Raw genomic sequence first — 18,678 nt, forward strand, 5'->3', positions numbered from 1 at the left:
GCTCATACTGTATCTGTGTCTTCAGACGGGCGCGCATGAGGCCGTTCCTGCAGAGTTACTGTTCCGTATCATTACGTGTTATGCCAGTAATTCATTCTTCTGTCGTGTTCAACCCTGGAGGCATAAACAAACTGAAGCCCCTCTGGTCTCCACCGCCAGAAGCGAGTCGTACGCGCCACGTCCAGCGGCGCTGTTCGACCTCCCAGCGTCAGTCTTTTTCTGTACCTGCTCCGAGTGATAGATGCAGTCGAAAGAAAAGGCCCGCGAGCTCCGCCAAAGCCTCATCCAGCCATTAACCGACACTCAGCAGACACTTCTCCTGCATTAGCGACCGGTTTCATCCCGTCAGAGGCGGACGCAGGACAGAGGCTGTTAGCGGAAGTCGGGCGGACTGTTAGTGTTAAATGGGACCAGTGTTTCCTCCGGAATCGCCGCCTGACAAATGAGGGCTGATGGAGCAGTTCTTGTTGGAGCCATTATTTTTTGACGGGCCCAGACTGTCTGTGAGGACGGGGAACTGTTTGTCTGAGCTGCAACGCCCTCTGGGCAAACCCACTCGAAGCACACTCAAACTCTCCACATGATGGATGTCAAAGGAAAAATCTCTAAGCTATGAAACCAAGCAACTTTCTTTTTTTTCCTCGCCAGTTTTGAGTCTCTGGTGTGTTTTCACGCCTCATCGCCAATTAAACTTCCAAGGAGAGTACTGCAGATCATAAAGCGGCTTGCTTTATGAGAACGCTAAGTCCTTCATTAGTATCATTAATACTCATTAGCTAACATTTCAGTCATGCAGACCCACGAGACAGATAGAAACTTATTCACACTAAGCTTTGGTACGGCAGCAACAGTCACCATCAGTTAACCTTCACCAGGGGCTTTATATTTTATTCTCTAATCTTCAAAACTCTCTTTTTAATTTCGCTAAATCCAGTCATCCAATTACTTGCTAACACTAAAAAAAAATGCTTCCCTCCACTTAAAGCAGGCATTATCTCTTTTCCCTGTTATTTCACATATATATATATATACTGTATATATATATTTTTTTTTTGGTAAGATAAGTTTCTCAGACTCAGAACTTAATTAGATCAAATTCCCTCTAAAATCTCTGGCTGATTTAATAAAAAAAAAAAAAAAGGAAAATTCACAGCAGCACGCTTCAATTTAAATACAGTGACGGGAGTTTACTCAGGGGCTTCGCTGACGAATTGTTCACCCCCCACCCCGAGTTGTTTGACGAGTTTAGCATATGAAAACCCGACTCGCGAAATAGAGTGGCCCTAGCTGAAGCCAGTGTAATCAAAGCTCATTCAGACTTCACTGAAAGTGAATGTTTGAATCAGGGAACTCATTATTGTCACATTAAGCAACATTTCTGCATGAGCTGTGGCGCACTTTGGTAAATCATGTATCTTTTTACATGGATCATACAAGGACCGGTTGGAAAAAAACAGATGCGTGTCCAATTAAGGAATTAAACAGTGTTGAAAATGGTGCTGGAATGATGAGTTTATTCATGCTATTTAGTCTTCAGAGCGTTCAAGTCAAACTTTTACTAATACATTACTGCTTACGCCATCCCACGTCTCTATGCTGAATACAGTTTGTCGAAAAGATTTATTTCCATGAAGAAGATGAGACTGAAACTAAACAGAACGCATCTTTTGAAAGCAAAAACAATGTGGAAAGATTATTGAAAGAGAGACTCTTCCATATGCATGGGGTGAACCTGTAAAGTATCGCAAACACTGCACTCAACTCCTCAACAGTTTGATGCCGAAATGATCAGCTGAGTAATCAGTCGCTTCCCTGTGAATATTAAGTCGTTTATTGATCTAAATCACGAACGTTGGACATTTATTGTGTAAGCTCACTGATGCTTTTACGCAGAAAACAAAAAATCTGCTTTCCATTTTCCGGGAGGGTTAATTCCCGATTGCGTCTTTCCCCCCCAAAAAAAGAAAAAAGACAAAAAAAAGACCTTGATTTGATTTTCTCACACTTTGAAAGGACCATTGTTTGTGTCCTCCACGTCTGAAATTGGATGGTGAGTCCTTTTGGAGAGCAGCGGAGGGGAAACGATTTGTATTCACCTGCCGTATCTGAATAGAGCCAAGGAGGGGCTGAGAGGAGAGAGAAGAGAGGGACAGGGGGCAGTTACATAGTGCTTCCTTTATGTGATAATGGATCGCGCTGACATTCACACACATTGCGGTGTGTGTCTATCAGTCAATACTCTTACATGTGGGATGAATGGCAAATATTAAACAGATGCCATCCAAGTGCGGTAATCTCGCTTACATGACAGGTGATGAGGGTGTTATTGTTATTATTGTTTTTCTATCATAGAACCAGCTCTGCCTGCAGCATACGTGTCTTGTCATCATCCATGAATTAATTCCTCTCTAATTTTCTTTCTTTCTTCTCTTTTTTTACAAAACCGCACTCTCTTTTATTGGATTCTTCTGTCAGCTGCACAAAAGAGACAAAGTGAAACCAGGGACGGGCAGTAATGAGCAACTCCTCTTACAGTGTTACATATAGACCGGCCGCAGTGTGGGGAAGCCTTCTGGAGACAATGGAGGGGTTTGAGAGGTCTGGAGCCCTCTGAAGCCCCTCTTTGATTGAGTTTCCTGGCACTGGGGTTTCCAGTGTTGGGGATGATTGTGAAGTGGGAGATGTGGGTTTGGTGAGGAGGGGTGGTGGGGGTGGGGAGGGGACGAGGACCCTCCTCTGCGCTGACCTTTCACAGACACAGGTGGGGTGGAGTGGAAGGGGCTGATGGTGGTGAAGGAGGAGGAGAGGAACGGCAGGAGAGGGCTATTGTGGCGCTGGGTGAATGCAGAGGTGGCACTCCATAACACTAGACCTCGCTGCCTCCGTCCACCTGCCGCGGATTTTCTCACAGTGGACTTTTCTCACAGATTACTCTTCTCACTTTAAAATTACATGTTCTGGTAACACGCAGCGGCAACAGATTGAGCCGGCGCGCAGTCAGCGTCAGCGCTTTGTTTTCTGGTGTTGTTGGAGGATTTCAAAGCACAACTTGCTCTTTTTTTTTTTTTTTTTCTTTTTAGCCCCGCAACAGCATGACTCTGGGGGAAGGCTGTTGGTTGGTGTTGGTGGTCCACCATTTTTGTCTAGACAGAAAATAAATCAACAACAACTCGATGGAGTGCTATGAAATTTAGCGCAGATAGCCGTAGGTGCTGAAAAACAAGATTTGCATTTGTGATTTTTGGAGTTGGGCTTCAAAATCTGGGGTTATGTTGAGGTGATAACCTGACTTTCCTTGCCCTGCCACATCCGTCATTTAACTGTGCTTGGTGTTTATTGCTAATTGTTAGCGTCTTAATCGTATTTACGTCCTAAACATAATTTTGATGTTCTAGCTGGGACCACTAGCACAGAGTCTAATTTCAACACATTGTAGTGCGTACATTTTTACCACATTACGCGTCTTTCACATGACGCGGTTAAACCGTCACTTTATTTCATTTCTTTCACCCTTTTATTTTTCCGTCTGGGTGGGTGAATACCAGCCTGCCGTTCGGTCTTATTATGAGTACTGAAAGGGCCACAGGAAACAGTCTGGATTGGATATTACTCAGCATCGCTGTCTCTGTGCACCTGCTACCTTGTCACTTTTAAATTACATGTTCTGGTAACAGGCAGTGGTAACCGATTGTTCCAGCTCACCGTCAGTGTTCACGCTTTGTTATTCGATGTTGTCGGCAGATTTTGCTTGACTGAATGGTCCCACACAAAGTGCAGATGACTCCAAATGACCAGTCGCTCCCTGCCTGCCCATGTACTGTATCAGCACTATTCAAAATCCACCAGCGTTTATTTATACGGGCCGTGCTTTTCCAGAAAGGCCCGGTAGCATCAGCTGTTGACTCACCGAATCGTCATGTAGACACTGTTCCTTTGTGTTGCGCCGGCTGCAGCGGCTCACAGGAATTCGTTTGCTGAAGAACAATCGCAGCTTCTAGCTTCTGTGAGACCCGAGGTGGGCATTTCCTGCACTGTCTGGGCTCCGTGCAGACCCTTTTCTCTGGCACCGATAAGCTTAACATAAACTCCCACATATTGGCCCCATCTTGTGAGACCCTTCACATGTGGAGTAAGCCATCCGGTGCGGATACGGTGGCAAACTGAGATTCTAATCATTCCTCCTTTGTTGAGCTCAGAGGAGGTTGAGAGGTTTTTGGACTAAGCAGATGTCAAGCGTACAGTTTCTCTCCAAGGTTACTCCTGAGATGACAAATGGGTCTGGGCCCCCCCTTTTTTTAGTCTATATATGTCTGTGTTTGATGAGAGAGCTGACATCTTTGTGTCGGCATGGAGATCTGAGAGTATTGAGGCATTGCCATGGATACAGATTGCCCTTTTGGAGTGGAAGTTCGAGAGGCTGCGCCCTGTTGAAAAGTACATGGACAGTCCCTATACTTAGCTAGCGTATGCTGCACTACGAGGCTTATGGTTTATATTGCTTAACTATTGTAGCGGTATTTGTCCAATCCCACGTGTGCACGGAGTTTCCTGTCTCGTAGGATTTGCTTGTCTTCCCACAGGAGATTGGTTTTATGGTGATTACTCTTTCAAAGCTGTTATGTTTATGTAGCTTAAGTGCGTCTTCTGACGTTGTATGCCGAGGATTTTGAAAGCCCTTTTAGCTATTCAAGGAGCCAGCCTGCATGCATTCCTCCCATTCGCCCGCATTTGCTCATGACAATGAACGTCTGCTCAGCATATGAATGGCGTCACCCATAACACTCTCATGTGGCAGGGCGAGCATGCACAAGCTCCGTCCACGACACCCTGCGCCGACCCAGTGTGTGAACGCACATAAACAAGGAGGATGCATATGCAAATGGATTTAAGCGTGCACCACGAGTGCGCGAACCTGCTAAAGCAGGAATGTTTGGGGTTTATTGAACCCTTTTTTCTTAAGATTTCTCTTTACAGTCTAGGGATTCAGCTATCAAATAAAGCTGAAGTTCAGCTGCTCGTTCAGCCATGTGCAGCTCTGGCTCCTGAGCTCATTTTAATCAATCCGCAGATCGCTTCATTTTCCAGTAATGAGATACTGTATAAGGAAGGTGTCAGCCAAGAGTACAAATGCTCTTCAGGGACTTAGCCCATTTCAACCTTCCTGAAATTACTACTTTATTAACTAACAATTTATGGCTTTTCTTGGTTTTAAAGCAGCGAAAAGATTGTAGGATCTCCAATTTGCAACCAGCAATTAGCCTCTGGAGAAACTGAGTGTTGCGTGAGTAGCAATCACGAGAAGCCTCTCAATGGGTGTGCTGACATAATGGGAGGACGTGACTTACAGACTACGCTACCAGACAAAAGTTTGGATATATCTTCTCATTCAAGTCAGTGAGAAACTGTTTTGACTGTTTTGAATGGTAGTGTATACAGTTTTGCCTTCGGGTTCTGGTCAGGTAGAAGATACAGGGGTTTCCTCCTCAGCCCCGCCCTCCCTTCTAGTGGCGTTGCTGTCATCTGCATGCTAAAGAGGAGCCCTCTCTCAGAAGTGCTGGCGCCGGCAGTGATTAGCATTTGGGCTGAGGGGACACAGAGCGAGTCCTGGAGTGTTTTTGGCGTGTACAGGGGGGAAGCTTAGTGAATGTTAATGCACAGTGCTTGTGAAAGGAGGTGGACTAAACAAATTGCCGGACATGTTGCATTAGCAGCAGATGCCAGTTACAATTACGATTTGTTTCATAGTGATAGCTAGGGTGAGTGATCACTATCGTAAAACACCACAGTTTCGATTGTAGTCAAAATCTTTGTGTGCAGAAGCCGAAATATACATTTTTTTATTTTTTATTTCCTAGTCTGGGTTTAGCCTCAAATAACACTTCAGCCTACACTTGTCATAATCATCAGGATTATTCATGAAGCAGTTCCTGTCTATTTAAGGCTCCCTGTTAGGGATGTGTTTCCCAAAGCCTAAACCTAAAAGTCCAAGTTTACAATTTGTTTATTGCTGCACATCATAGGTGAGGTAATACAGATAGACAGAAGTTAAAATGTACAAATAACGCTCATGTTTATTTGTCTAAACCGCTGCAGTTCCGGCCGGCACTGTTCATCCAACAGGGCCGAGTTGAAAGAGGAGCGTACAAACAGCACGGTGACAGCGGAGCGCGCAAATGAAGATCTTTTATTGTCTCGCATTGTACAGTGCAGATGAAAGGCTCTGGTGTGCTTTTGAGCTGCGGGGTCTCCCAGAACAACAGGACCCCGATTCATATGTTAACCACACCAATTATTTGCATACGGCCCCCCGTTATAAAAGCTAATGAGAAGATTATGGGGAAACGCACGCTGAAGCCGGCCGGCGGTATTTCCATTGTGATCCTGTGGCCGCTGATAAAAGGCCCGTGAGAGGTATCAGTCAAAGCCACTGAGCATGAATCCATTATGGCTGTAATTCATATCACAGCTCATGCCTGTCCGGTACATTAGCTGGGATCTTACAGTATAGCTAATTATTGAAGAAACTAAATGTAATGTTAGTGCTACTTGCAGAGAAGCATTTTGCAAAATAATAACAATGCTACTTCATATTTGAACCCCTCTGATTGGGACTTTCTCCACTTTGATAAGCCGATGAAGGACTGTATTGCTGTCTTCCAAACCATTTCCCCCTTCCCTTTTAGGTTTAATGGCACAGAGAAGTGCACGCAGCCCCAGGCGTGAATAGCAGGCAATGGGAGCACCCGGCAGCCTCGGAAAAATAAACTCTTCCGACCGTATACGTTTTCTCATCACCACCTTCCTGTCTATGGGGCCATTCTCATCATTATGTTCCCCAATTCAATCGTCTGTAGGGGATGCCTGCTGCTCCATTAAGGCCGTGCCGAGGCTCACAAACTCCTGATTGCGTGAGCCATCAATAGCGCTGATTATGGGAGTTAATTAGGGCGCCTGGCGTGAGAGAAAGGCTCGTCTTTCATCGGAGACGTTAAAAATGTACGGTACTGATGCAATAGCGGCGATTCTCTCAGGGTTGCAGGATTGCATCAATAGTGTTTGGCACAGTTCACGGCAATGGCCTTGCTAGCGCTTAGCATAAAGCGCATGATGTAGTATTATCCGCTGCTGTACGGGGAATTCAGCTGGTGCTTTTCCCAGCTGACTGAGATTCATTTTCACTCCGGCCTGCATCCATTCTCAGGCATCGGGCCGCTGTCAGCTCAATCTGTGTGCTCAGACTTGTCCTGACCCTCACCTTCTGTAGACAGTCCGCATGAACGTGTCTTACCCTGTGTGTGCGCGCATATGTCGCTGCATGTGCTCCGTCTCTGACATGTGCACAAAACCAATTAGTTTTGGGACAGTGAAGTAGCAGGCCAGGGGAAAATGACAATGGAGTAATTGAAGAGGCCGGCTGAATGAGAGGCCAGACAGCTCAATGCAGCGACTGTTTTCTCCGCTGGTAAAAATGAAAAACAAGTCAAGGTGGTCTGATGTAGTCGTAGACAGCAATTAAGGTTGCAGCCTTTCATTTGGCTGACATTAATTTTTCACTGACGGAACGTGACTGGTCAAGTGGTGTTTAAGCGTCCGGACCGCGGCCGTGGCACGTTAAATTAGTTCCTGCACTTGTACCTTGCATTAAAGCTGGCCATTTCATAAACTAAGCAGCCTGATGATGGATTCCATAGTAATTAACATCTTAAGAAAGTAAATGGAAACTGATGGCAGCCTAGCTTGGTCGATGAAATAGTTCGGCTTCGTGCAGTGATGGATCATCGTGAATGCGGTGGAGCTGAATTTGTTTGCAACAAAATGGTCCTCATTGGTTGTAGGAATATCCAGCTGAGAGCGAAGACTTTTTCTCTGTACCAGTTGAAAGGTGCTTCATCATGGAATCAAAACAGACTCATATTCTGCTAAGAAGCGAGTGTGTCTATGGGAAGCTAGCGGCCACCAGAAACATTCAGAACGTGAAACGTGAAAATAATTCTCAGACGTGCATCTTTGGTAAAAAGGCTAAATAATTAAAGCTGCCATAATCAATAATCTGATACTAACAATGGGACACTGTATGTTCGTTAAAGCTGGTAGTGTCTTTTAAGTCATTGTTTTTGTTCTACAGCGAGCTCTGGGTTTACTCTGACTGATGCTTTTACCTGCAGCCGGCAGCAATTTATAGAAAAACAGAAGCCCAGCTATATGCTACGTGCTCAGCACCAAACAGCAGATGGCCAACGTTTGTGATGAGCCGGAGAATCCAGTGGAGCGTTTAGCTGAGTAAAAGCCAGTTATTTCTCTTAAGACTTGAAGGAGACTAAAACAGAACTAAAAGAGAGAGAATATTATACTTCACGAATGATTGATATACAGCTTGTTTCTATAGCCTGTTAGTTACTAAAATGAATGATTAAGAAAGGGACCTGGCCCTTTAAACCGTTGCCTTCCTGAGCTTGAGTAATTACAGTATTGAGTGATGTTTTTAGCGTTATCTATTTAAAAATAACCGAAAACCCTCACTGGAAGTGTCCTCGTGTTTTTCTCTAAGAGACTGTTTCCTGTTAGATTGTATCAGCCCGTCTGACAGCTTTTGGCACATCACTCCAAACAGCACTGTGGTTTTATCTGGGCCACAGCAAGGGAGCTTTATTGACTTTGGCTCTCCCAGTTCTGTCAGCACAGGACGCATAGAAGTGTTCAACAAGAGAGACGGATATTTTCTGATTTGCCTGCTCCCTGAATTGATATATTCAAATGAGGGCTGCGTTTTTGAGTTCCTCCTAAAAGATGTAGGACCGCTTCAGCTCAAAATAACCCTCATGCAAACGTTTGCCTCACGCTATATATATATAGTAAAGATACGATTTTGTAATGAAGAACACGAAAGCGCCGCTGATTCTTTTCAGTGGGGGTAGAGTCTGCCTAGTTTTCTTAACTTGCATTCACGCTGATGTTTTCAGGCCCTGGTGGTTTGTTCGTCTTAAGAGCCCCTCTTGAATTCCCACTGTAGTCCTACTGTGAGAGGGACGTGAGGGGTTGGCCCCGTATCACTGCAGCTCACAGGGATAATTATAGCACACACACACACACATACTGTACACACACACACACACAGTCCATGAATCCAGGCACACACTAAAACACTGTGCCCACAAAGACACACACATGCTGACCGGCTGGAGCTGAGCTGCTACACCTCATTAAATTGGGAAATGAATCCCGGATGAAGCCCTGGCTCCATTTCAGATAAGAATCTCGAGGCGTAGGGGATTCTCCATAAAAAGTATAATTAACACATTTAGTCTTTTGCCGTCACTGACTGTCCTTTTTTTTTTTCCCGCTTTTCACTTACAGCTCAGGCTGTATTTTATTTTAGAAAAAATATGACAATCTCGACATAAATAAATGTCAACTGAACTGAACAGGCATTGGGAAACGATTGCAGTGCAGCCCCCTTACTAATAACCATGAATGGATTTTGCATAAATGACATGGAGCCATAAATTTCTAACACGTAGCGAGCTGGAAATGAATACCGGAAGGAGGAGCGCGCGCAGGTTCGGCAACCTTGCCTGCCGCCTGCAAATGAGCCTGATGAAATGACCCCCTGAATCTTTTTTCATGTCAAGTCGCAAGCCCGAGCTGCTTGATGCTTGATGGCGTACACAGCAGCGTGATTGGCTGCCCTGGGCGAACAATGCGGGGGCCCTCCCAGGAGAGGTGTAGTTGAAGCCGGGGGCAGCAGACGTCGGCCCTGGGCTCTTCCCATGCTGCCAGACACCGGCTCAGGGGTCGGCGCTGTATCATGACTGTAGGGCAGCGCTAACAAGTATATGAGTTCCCCAAGGAGGATCAGGCCAAGACCAGGTCTGACCGCCTGGTTTCGTAGCCTCTGGTCCCAGATGCAGCTTCCACCACCTCCTCTGCCGCCGCGACCTTCCCCGCTGCCCCCCGAGGCTGGAGAGCAATGTGTTCGGCTGCACCTTTAAAGGGCTCTATTTGATGCTTTCATACGGTAACCAGAATTAATGCCCCAAATTTGATAGTGCGCTTTTGTGATAACGCAGACAAATTAGCCTCCCTGAGCTCTGAATTAAGCTGTGACATTTTAATGCTGTGCCGCGGATGCCTTGGGTGAGGCAGGCGGGAAGGCAAGATAAAAACAGGTCAGCGAATGACTCCTCCTAATTTCACTTTCTTTATCTGTTTTATTCATCGGTTTGATAAGTGTGTGTTCATACGAAATGTTTTGTGACAGGGCTGAATTACGCAGATGGATTAAAGTGGCCTAATTTATTTTGACTCTCTGCTCATTATGATTCTCTGAAGCTTACGCCACACTTTTGACTTCCCTGTTATTTCAGCATTTGCGTTTCAGACCATTTTAGCTTTATATAAATAATTATTTATGTCACGATGAAGATGTGAGCTGCCTGGCAACAGGTGAAACGCTTACACTGCGGCATGTGAAGCTTGTCCTTCCATCATCCAACACAGGACAGAGGCTTAAACAGATTACAGTGTGTAATGAAAGAAAATCCTGATTAACAGTCGATCGATGGCCAATTAGCCTTTTACCAGTTTGTTCTATCGTGCAAACAAGTCACCTCGGCTCAACCTGAGCCCCCCCCACCCCCGTTGAACTCGCACCATCTGTGCTCACTGAATGGAGATGTCAGAAATCTGAGATCTATCCAGTGGCATGTGATATTTCCTCTACAGCAGTCTCACGAAAGAGTGATTGGTCCGCGTCTGAAATCTGACCTCATCACTTTGCCGCTGGCTCGACCAGTCAGTCAGTCAATCAAAGTGATGAAGCTGAGAGTAAAATGGAAAGTAAAGTGAGCGTCCCCCCTTTTTTCTTGTCCCTTGGCATGTCATCTGCCGGCTGATGTGATCGATAAGGCAGAGAAGTCTAATGGCATCGCGACCACGACAGTGATTAGCCGAGCAAAATGAGCCCATGTGGGCCCCGTCTGTTCCCATCGAAATGCACTAGATCAAAAACATAGCTTCCAGCAAACTGCAGCGCATGGCAACCGACATCGATCCGTGGTCAGACCTGTATGTGTCTGTCTGGCTCATTCTCTCCCTCTCTCCCTCACTCTCTCTCTCACACACACACTGATGAACACAGAATAGAACAAACTCAGTATTATGATTGATGGCTGCAGTGACTGGATGTGCCATTCAGCTCCGTGACGCCTGTTCCTCTTTCTTTCTTTCCTTTGCAGTTGTGAATGTGCACGTGTCCTTAGGCAGCCCGACGGAGCAGAGAGGCGGAACGTCGTCGTATTCGGGGGCAGACCTTTGCATCACGCGCTGATGATGGAGAGGAGGAGGATGGAAGCGGCGCTGCTCGTGCTGTTCCTGGGACACCTCACCACTGCGCTGGAGGTCCCACTAGACCGTAAGACAACAGATCTCGTCTCTCATGTCGGATGTTTCACTGTGTTTACACAGCACTGCTTGCATATATGCCAGGGTCCGTCCCAGCCTTGGCAATAAATGGGTTTTCTAGACAATGTTGAAGGTGTTTTAACTTTTGTCGTGTCCCACAAAGCAATTTAAAAGATGATGACTCATTTTGCACTAGGGGGCGAATGCTAATTTTCCAACCAATGAAATATTTTAGAAAATGTTTGTGTCCCCTCCATTAAAGCTGACAAATCAGACCGAATTTAGCACCGCTGCCTAATGTTGTGTGGCGCAGCTTTACATTTTGTTTGATTGCAACTGTTGGCGACTGAACGCCTGCATCCAACTGTGGGGATCTATCTTTGTCCAAACCGTGCTGTGAAGCAGAAATGTGTCAGGGAAGTATTTTCCATCACTAATGTCTGGTTCTCTTTAATGTCACAATGTTTTATTTCTTGTTTGCCGATTCTTGGGGGAAAAACACTAAAGTTCTGCAAGAACGTAAGTCTGGGACCAATGTGATGAGTTTGCGCTTGGATTGTTTTCTGTTGTGCAGTGAGGCTGTTTATTCTTTATTTTGCATTGTATTCAGCGTGTTCAAAGAGGCTGCGCGTGATATGGAGTGGCCTTTTGCATGCGTCGATTTCTTTGTGTCCTTGTGTGCTGTTTATTTTTTTGGTTTTGTTTTTAGCGTATTTCCGCCGTGGTAGAACATTCTAGCAATATTGCAAACAGCATGAGTTTTTATACCATTTGTGTTGTCATAGTCCATTAGTTACCTCCCCCAGCGCTGACAGGAATACATTAGGCATCGGATCATTGCGATAAAGGGAAGTGTACCTGAGCGTTCTGCATGCCTTTCTGCGTTTGCACATGTTGTGAGAGTTTTTTGTGTCTGTCAGCATACAGCTGTCTGGCTCCTCTCAGTTGTGGTAAGGTTGCATGTGACTGCTAATGGCTGCTTGTGTGGTCAATACAGCAGCAGAAAAAGGCTTAGTTGTGCAGTAAAGGTCGTGATTAACACCGCCCTCTCTCTGATCACCTGTAGTGCCGCAGCCGCCGACCATAACTCACCAGTCCCCTAAGGATTATATCATCGACCCACGAGAGAACATTATAATCCACTGTGAAGCGAAGGGGAAGCCACACCCCAGGTAGGAAATCAGTGAGCTGTGATTCAGCATTCATAAGGCTGTTAGACGGAGAAAACGTCTCCCAGGTGGATTTAACCACCACCTGTCAACTCAGTAAACAGCACAGCTGACAAGTTTTCCTGGAGCTCAGTCTAAGAAAAAGTTCGATTTATTCAAACTTTTAAATAAATGAAATACAATTTTTCTCCTACGCGTGATTCCCTTCCTAAAGGTGGAATTTAACAAATTAATGAGACACCTAACTATTTGGTGGTATCAACACTGCATGCCCATATATATTTGTACGTTTGTGCTGGTAAGACCATCCCAACTATTAATGTTTTCCTAAAAAGCCAGTTACACATACAACCATTAAGCCTTTATAAGAAGAGTTCACACTCATATTACTGTTACTAGAGTAGGTAGCTGTTTAAGAAAATACATTTTCAGGACCTTTAGTTCTTTTTCCTTTTTTTTAATACATCAAAACATACAATTGTTCCCTTATCCGTGAACATCAGCCATGTTGTTAAAAGCCACGTCTCTTTAGTTTCTCCTGGACGAGAGACGGGACCCACTTTGACATCGACGAGGACCCCAACGTGAGCATGAGGCTCCACTCCGGGACCCTGGTGGTGGATATCAGCCGAGAGAAGGTGGACCATTACGAGGGGGTTTATCAGTGCACAGCCAGGAACAAACATGGAACGGCTATCTCCAACGATATAGTCGTACGACAGTCCAGTAAGAGCAGCCTGGTGTTTGCTTCAAGTCATTTTTCTTTTTCTTCCATTTTCCTCATATCATGCTTATCTCACATCACATAAAAATCAACTCCTTTCTTTTCTTTTTCCAACCATTGAGTCACATTTTCCGTCTTACGAGCTCTTCTGGAAGGTAAAGGTTGCACAAAGAAGGATGCATGCGTTATATTGCAGGACCCAATGGTAGACAGAGCTGTATCCCCCTTTGTATTTCCCCCCTAGCTTATTGTAATTCAGTTAGTCATCATCCCTTTCAACTCTTCCATCTCTGTCGTCATGTCAGCGACTGTCCATCAGCAGCCCGTATTTAATGTCAAATTATGACCGCATTACGTGCATGTCCTTCTCCAACCAATCCAGGATCTCCCTTGTGGTCGAAGGAGGAAATCAAGCCAATCGTGGTTCAGGAGGGCGTGTCCTTGGTGCTGCAGTGTCGACCCCCTGCTGGCCTCCCTCCTCCCATCATCTTCTGGATGGACAATAGTGAGTCACTTAGTATCAGGCATCGGTGTCTTCTGCCTATGAAGAAATGTTTACTAGAAGTCATTTACCACAACAAATGAGTCGACACCTTTTGAATAGCATGCAAAAATTGTCATCAGAATTGGAAATATTTGTAGCTTATGAACAAATACACATCTTAAAATTAAGCATTAAGGCTGAAAGTGTAAAATTTAAACATCATACACTATATTTTAATGGAAACCACTACCATCCACAGCTTCACCTCCTTAAACACTGCTGAGTAAACTGAGTATATGTATATGTGTAACCTAAATGAACTTAATTTGCTTTACGTTTCAGACTTTCAGAAGCTGCCTCAGAGCAAGAGGGTGTCCCAGTCCCTGAACGGTGATCTATACTTCTCTAACGTCCACCGTGAAGACTCCAGGAACGACTACATCTGCTACGCCCGCTTCCCACACACGCAAACCATCCAGCAGAAACAACCCATCACCGTCAGGGTCCTCAACAGTAAGTCTGACTGTCTGCGTGTGACGAAAGCTCCGAAATCCACTCAAGCTGTAATGAGCCAGGATGACTGTGGCGAATCGACAGTGACAGACTTTGTGTGTAACGCGTGTGCGCGAGAGGCAGTTGATTTACAGTAGTATGTGCAGGCATGAGTGCGTAGGAGGGAAACAACGTTTCCCATCTCTGATCCCATCCTCGGAGACGCCAGCGGCCGGCGTCCCACTGAAAAGACATATTGTCAGAGGTTGTCTGCAGGCAGGCGTTCGCCATCACTTCTGCGAGACATTCTGCACATACATTCTCCACCAACAACAAAGACTGCTCTCATTCAGTCAAGCATTTGCAGTTGACGTGACGACGAATGGTTCCCGTTACATTATCATGACGATCGTCTCACACTTTTTACTCGTGTCAAGTTTTGTACTGTTGGTTTTAATTTTGAACACTGTCATGTCGATATGTCAAAGCATGTTTCTTTTTGTTGTTGTTGTTGTGATGATTTCAACTTGTGGCGTGTGTGATTTTTCTGTTGTGTTACAGTGGATGCAATCAATGACACAGTGGCAGCTTTTTACAATGACACTGATTTATTTAGTGGTGAGTTTTGGCACCCCCTAGTGTTTAACCCTCGTCGACCCAGATCTCCGAACTCCAGCTCTTCCCCACTTTCACTAACCTTTCAACCCAACTACCCTGAGGCTTTCTACAATCTCAGTGATTTATTTAGGGGGGAGATGTGGCGCCCTCTAGTGTTTGTCCCTAACATAGAGCTGGGAACTCCAGCTTCCCCACTAACGTTACCCCTCAAACCCAAGAATCCAAATGAGCTCTGTCCCTCTGTCACTCCTGCTGTATCCAATCAAATCCTTTTGTTAACAACCCACTTCCTCTCATGAGGAGTTCTCACTGCATGCTGATTTCATTACAGACTGAACTCACTGTCTACCTTCAATATGTAACATCTTGAAAAATATTAAGTAATTAGGGGATATTTTAAACACGATAAAATGTAATCACATGCCGTTAATTAAGTCTTTAATGTATGCATATGTTGAAATTCTCTGTTTTCTTTGTCTTTCCTTGGTCAGACTAGCAGCTGCAGTCTCAATTTCCAAAAATAGGTCTTTCTTGATTCTGGCAATATCTTTCTGTCACCAATCATTGTCATCTCACTCAATTTCTCTTTGGCTAAAAGGGCTTTCTTTTGTCTCCTAGTCTAAATAATACAATAACATTTACTGTGTTTTTTATAGTATTAGTTTAAAAGATTATTCTAGTCTTCTTTATTGGACTGGTTGTAAACACCTGCCGCAACTATAAAATATGAGAATTAGTTTGCGTAGAAGTGAATCAGTTTCTGTGCATTTCAGACCAGTGGAACTGTCGTTACATGTCTTTGTGTGAAGGGAGGTTAGTGAATGTGAAGGGACAGATTTGCCCTGGATCTCGTCTTTACTGTGGACTATAGTGTATGGACTAGGAGGAGACGATAATTTATTTGCTTCCTGACTCACTATGTGTGTGTGTGTGTGTGTGTGTGTGTGTGCAACTACAGAAGCCCCAACGGAAGAGAGGAAGCCAACCTTCCTCATTCCATCTGGCACCTCCAGCTCCAAGATGGTGTTGAGAGGACGCGTACTGGAGATGGAGTGCATCGCCGAAGGACTGTAAGTCGAAGAGTCCGCCATTGCTCCAGCCCTGAATGCCTCAAGTGCCCATCTGCTTGGGTACCGGGATAATTTCCTGTCTCTTTCTCCTCTCTTCCTTTGAATTTAGGCCCACCCCTGAAATCTCCTGGACCAAAATGAGCGGGGACCTCCCGGCCAAGCGCACATCCTTCCTGCACTACAACAAGACTCTACGCATCCTGAACGTCTCAGAATCGGACGCGGGAGATTACCGCTGCACGGCCAGGAACCACCACGGCCGAGTGCACCACACCATCCACGTCACGGTCAAAGGTGCGTTTGAGGTTAAGACGCACAGCATCCCATCACAGTGGGCTGCTCTTTTCTCTCTCCTCCGTCTCGCTCTTCCTCCATCTCATAATTGATTTATGCACAGATGCCAACAGGGCAGTGTGTTCAGTGATTAATTCTCCAGCCCGCTGTTATTATCTGTTCTACTTTCAGCCGCCCCTTATTGGATCAGTGGCGCTCCCAAGAATCTTGTTCTGGCTCCAGGAGAGGACGGTGCGCTGACCTGCAGGGCCAGTGGTACACCCAAACCCTCCATCACCTGGTTTATGAATGGCATCCCCATAGAGAGTAAGTGCAACCTGCTCCTCTGACTGAAACTCAATTAACTTTGAAATAGATATGGACGTGCACATACACTATATCCTCTCATTCACTTTTCATGATAACCAGACAAGCTGTTGGGATTTAATTTGCAGACGCTTAGAATTTCCTTCGAGATACGATGTGGTGCTTATTGTTTTTTCTTTTTTTTTTTATTATCATCATTATTTTTCAAATTTCTTTGCTACATCTGGGTTCAAATGTGTCCTAAGGAATAGCTTGAAATTTTGTGAAGTGTATTTACTCTATTAAATAATATTTAAGTGTTGTGTTGCGAAGGGAGTCCCTTCACAACACACCACTTTAATATTATTTAAGGGTTGTTACTGCGCCCAGCCAGCTGAACACTCAAATAAAGAAAGTGTTTAAATAAAAATAATGTGTTATATAACCCAGAGAAGAGCTGACAGGTGGGTTTTGTCACATTGGACTATAATGATAATGATACTGTTTAAACCATAGATCTTCCCCCTAGGGGATCTGCGGCGGTACTGCAGGGTGTTCGCAAAATCTTTGGTTGATTAGACATTTGTATGTATTTTTTTTGTGTTCCCCCACAAATTAACATTAATTTAAATACACATTAACGCGATTTCAACATATTTTAGTAAAGGGATAAATGGAGGCAGAAGATGTTATCTTTCAGTCAGCACGTCAGCGATACAGGAGCTGTATCAACAGCGCGCAGATGCCACCTGTCAATCTAAGCCTCCTGAGGGTGCAATTATCTGTTGGACGTCCAACGCATAGCCTAGGGGTCTTACTCATACATGTTGTTTGTTCTACCACCACCTCATTTGTGCCTGCTCATACAAGAATCATCCAGAATCACAGATTAAGAATCATAACTGTAACTCTCTGTGTTACGTGAACAGATTCTCCAGTGGATCCAAGCAGACAGGTTTATGACGACTCCATCATCTTCTCCAATATACAGTCCGGCTCCAGCGCCGTGTACCAGTGTAATGTCTCTAATGACTATGGCTACCTCTTGTCCAACGCCTTTGTCAACGTCCTCTGTAAGTGTATTACACCAGATGCATTCATCCATTTGAATTTGAATGCTGAATGCTTTCCATTTGCATTGATTCCCTGAATGTAATAACGTTGCAATAATTGCTGCCACACTGCAGCGGAGCCGCCCAGAGTGCTGACGCCAGCCAACAAAGTCTACCAGGTCATCAGAAATCACCAGGCCTTGATGGACTGCTCTTCCTTTGGCTCACCCATCCCGAATGTTACGTGGTGAGTTAATCGAGCTTTTAACAGAGGAGAGTGTTGTGTGTCGTGTCTTCCAAAGCTCAAACATGTGGACTCTTCTGCTTCAGGTTTAAGGACACTCAGTCCAGTACCCTGGATGGAGACCCTTACATCCTGCACGACAACGGGACTTTAGAGATTCGCATTGCTCAACACCAAAATACTGGCAAATACACCTGTGTGGCCAGAAACAGCCTCGGTATTTCTAAGAATCACATCGTTCTCGAGGTCAAAGGTGAGACTAACCTATCACAGTGTCATGTTTGTCTGCTGTGGCTCACGACAACAAACAGAAACAGTTGTAAGAGTCAAGTCATATGTAAAAGTTTGAAAATATCATTTGTGCGATGCTTAGGCATCCTATACATTATAATGTAACCTTTTATCATATGGAAGCCTTGGAGGTTTTGACTGAGCATCAGACTTTTCGTCAGCACATCTTGTGATTCAGACTTGTCATTCAATGATCTGGCAAATGTCTTAAGTGCTTCCTGTTTGTTTTGTTTTTCTCTATTCAAGCATCAATGCATGTTTTTTTTTTTTTTTACATTTTATGATGAAACCTTTCAAGTCGAGCCATTTTTCACACGCTTCGATCTCCTTCTTTTTTTCCGTACCTGATCTTTTCCCCCCTCCCTCTCCCACCAGAGCCCACCCGGATCCTGAAGCAGCCAGAGTACAGGAGGGTCCAGAGGGGCACGTCTGTGGTATTCGAGTGCACGGTGAATCACGACCCCTCGCTCACCCCCACCATGACCTGGCTCAAAGACGACGGGGAGCTGCCAGACGACGAGAGGTTATAGCTGTTTTACGTTCGCTGACATCGTC

At 45.0% G+C, this 18,678-nt stretch overlaps 1 protein-coding gene across 16 annotated transcripts in view; it reads left to right on the forward strand.

Moving 5' to 3' along the window:
- Positions 1-18,678, forward strand: part of LOC125014609 (neuronal cell adhesion molecule-like) — a 70,109-nt gene that overhangs the window by 36,776 nt on the left and 14,655 nt on the right. For 11 of the 16 annotated variants that reach the window (XM_047595833.1, XM_047595845.1, XM_047595849.1 and 8 more), the window contains 14 exons: positions 11,235-11,410; positions 11,908-11,919; positions 12,467-12,572; positions 13,102-13,295; positions 13,676-13,798; positions 14,120-14,290; positions 14,831-14,887; positions 15,846-15,957; positions 16,067-16,251; positions 16,423-16,557; positions 17,466-17,609; positions 17,724-17,835; positions 17,919-18,085; positions 18,499-18,646. In XM_047595833.1, coding sequence (XP_047451789.1) covers positions 11,326-11,410; positions 11,908-11,919; positions 12,467-12,572; positions 13,102-13,295; positions 13,676-13,798; positions 14,120-14,290; positions 14,831-14,887; positions 15,846-15,957; positions 16,067-16,251; positions 16,423-16,557; positions 17,466-17,609; positions 17,724-17,835; positions 17,919-18,085; positions 18,499-18,646 — 1,751 coding nt within the window. In that variant the 5' untranslated portion in view covers positions 11,235-11,325. The remainder of the gene's footprint in view (positions 1-11,234; positions 11,411-11,907; positions 11,920-12,466; positions 12,573-13,101; positions 13,296-13,675; positions 13,799-14,119; positions 14,291-14,830; positions 14,888-15,845; positions 15,958-16,066; positions 16,252-16,422; positions 16,558-17,465; positions 17,610-17,723; positions 17,836-17,918; positions 18,086-18,498; positions 18,647-18,678) is intronic. The other 5 variants (XM_047595838.1, XM_047595839.1, XM_047595850.1 and 2 more) reach the window with 3 other exon arrangements.

Source organism: Mugil cephalus, chromosome 10 (genome assembly GCF_022458985.1).
Source record: "Mugil cephalus isolate CIBA_MC_2020 chromosome 10, CIBA_Mcephalus_1.1, whole genome shotgun sequence".
Lineage (NCBI taxonomy): Eukaryota > Metazoa > Chordata > Actinopteri > Mugiliformes > Mugilidae > Mugil > Mugil cephalus.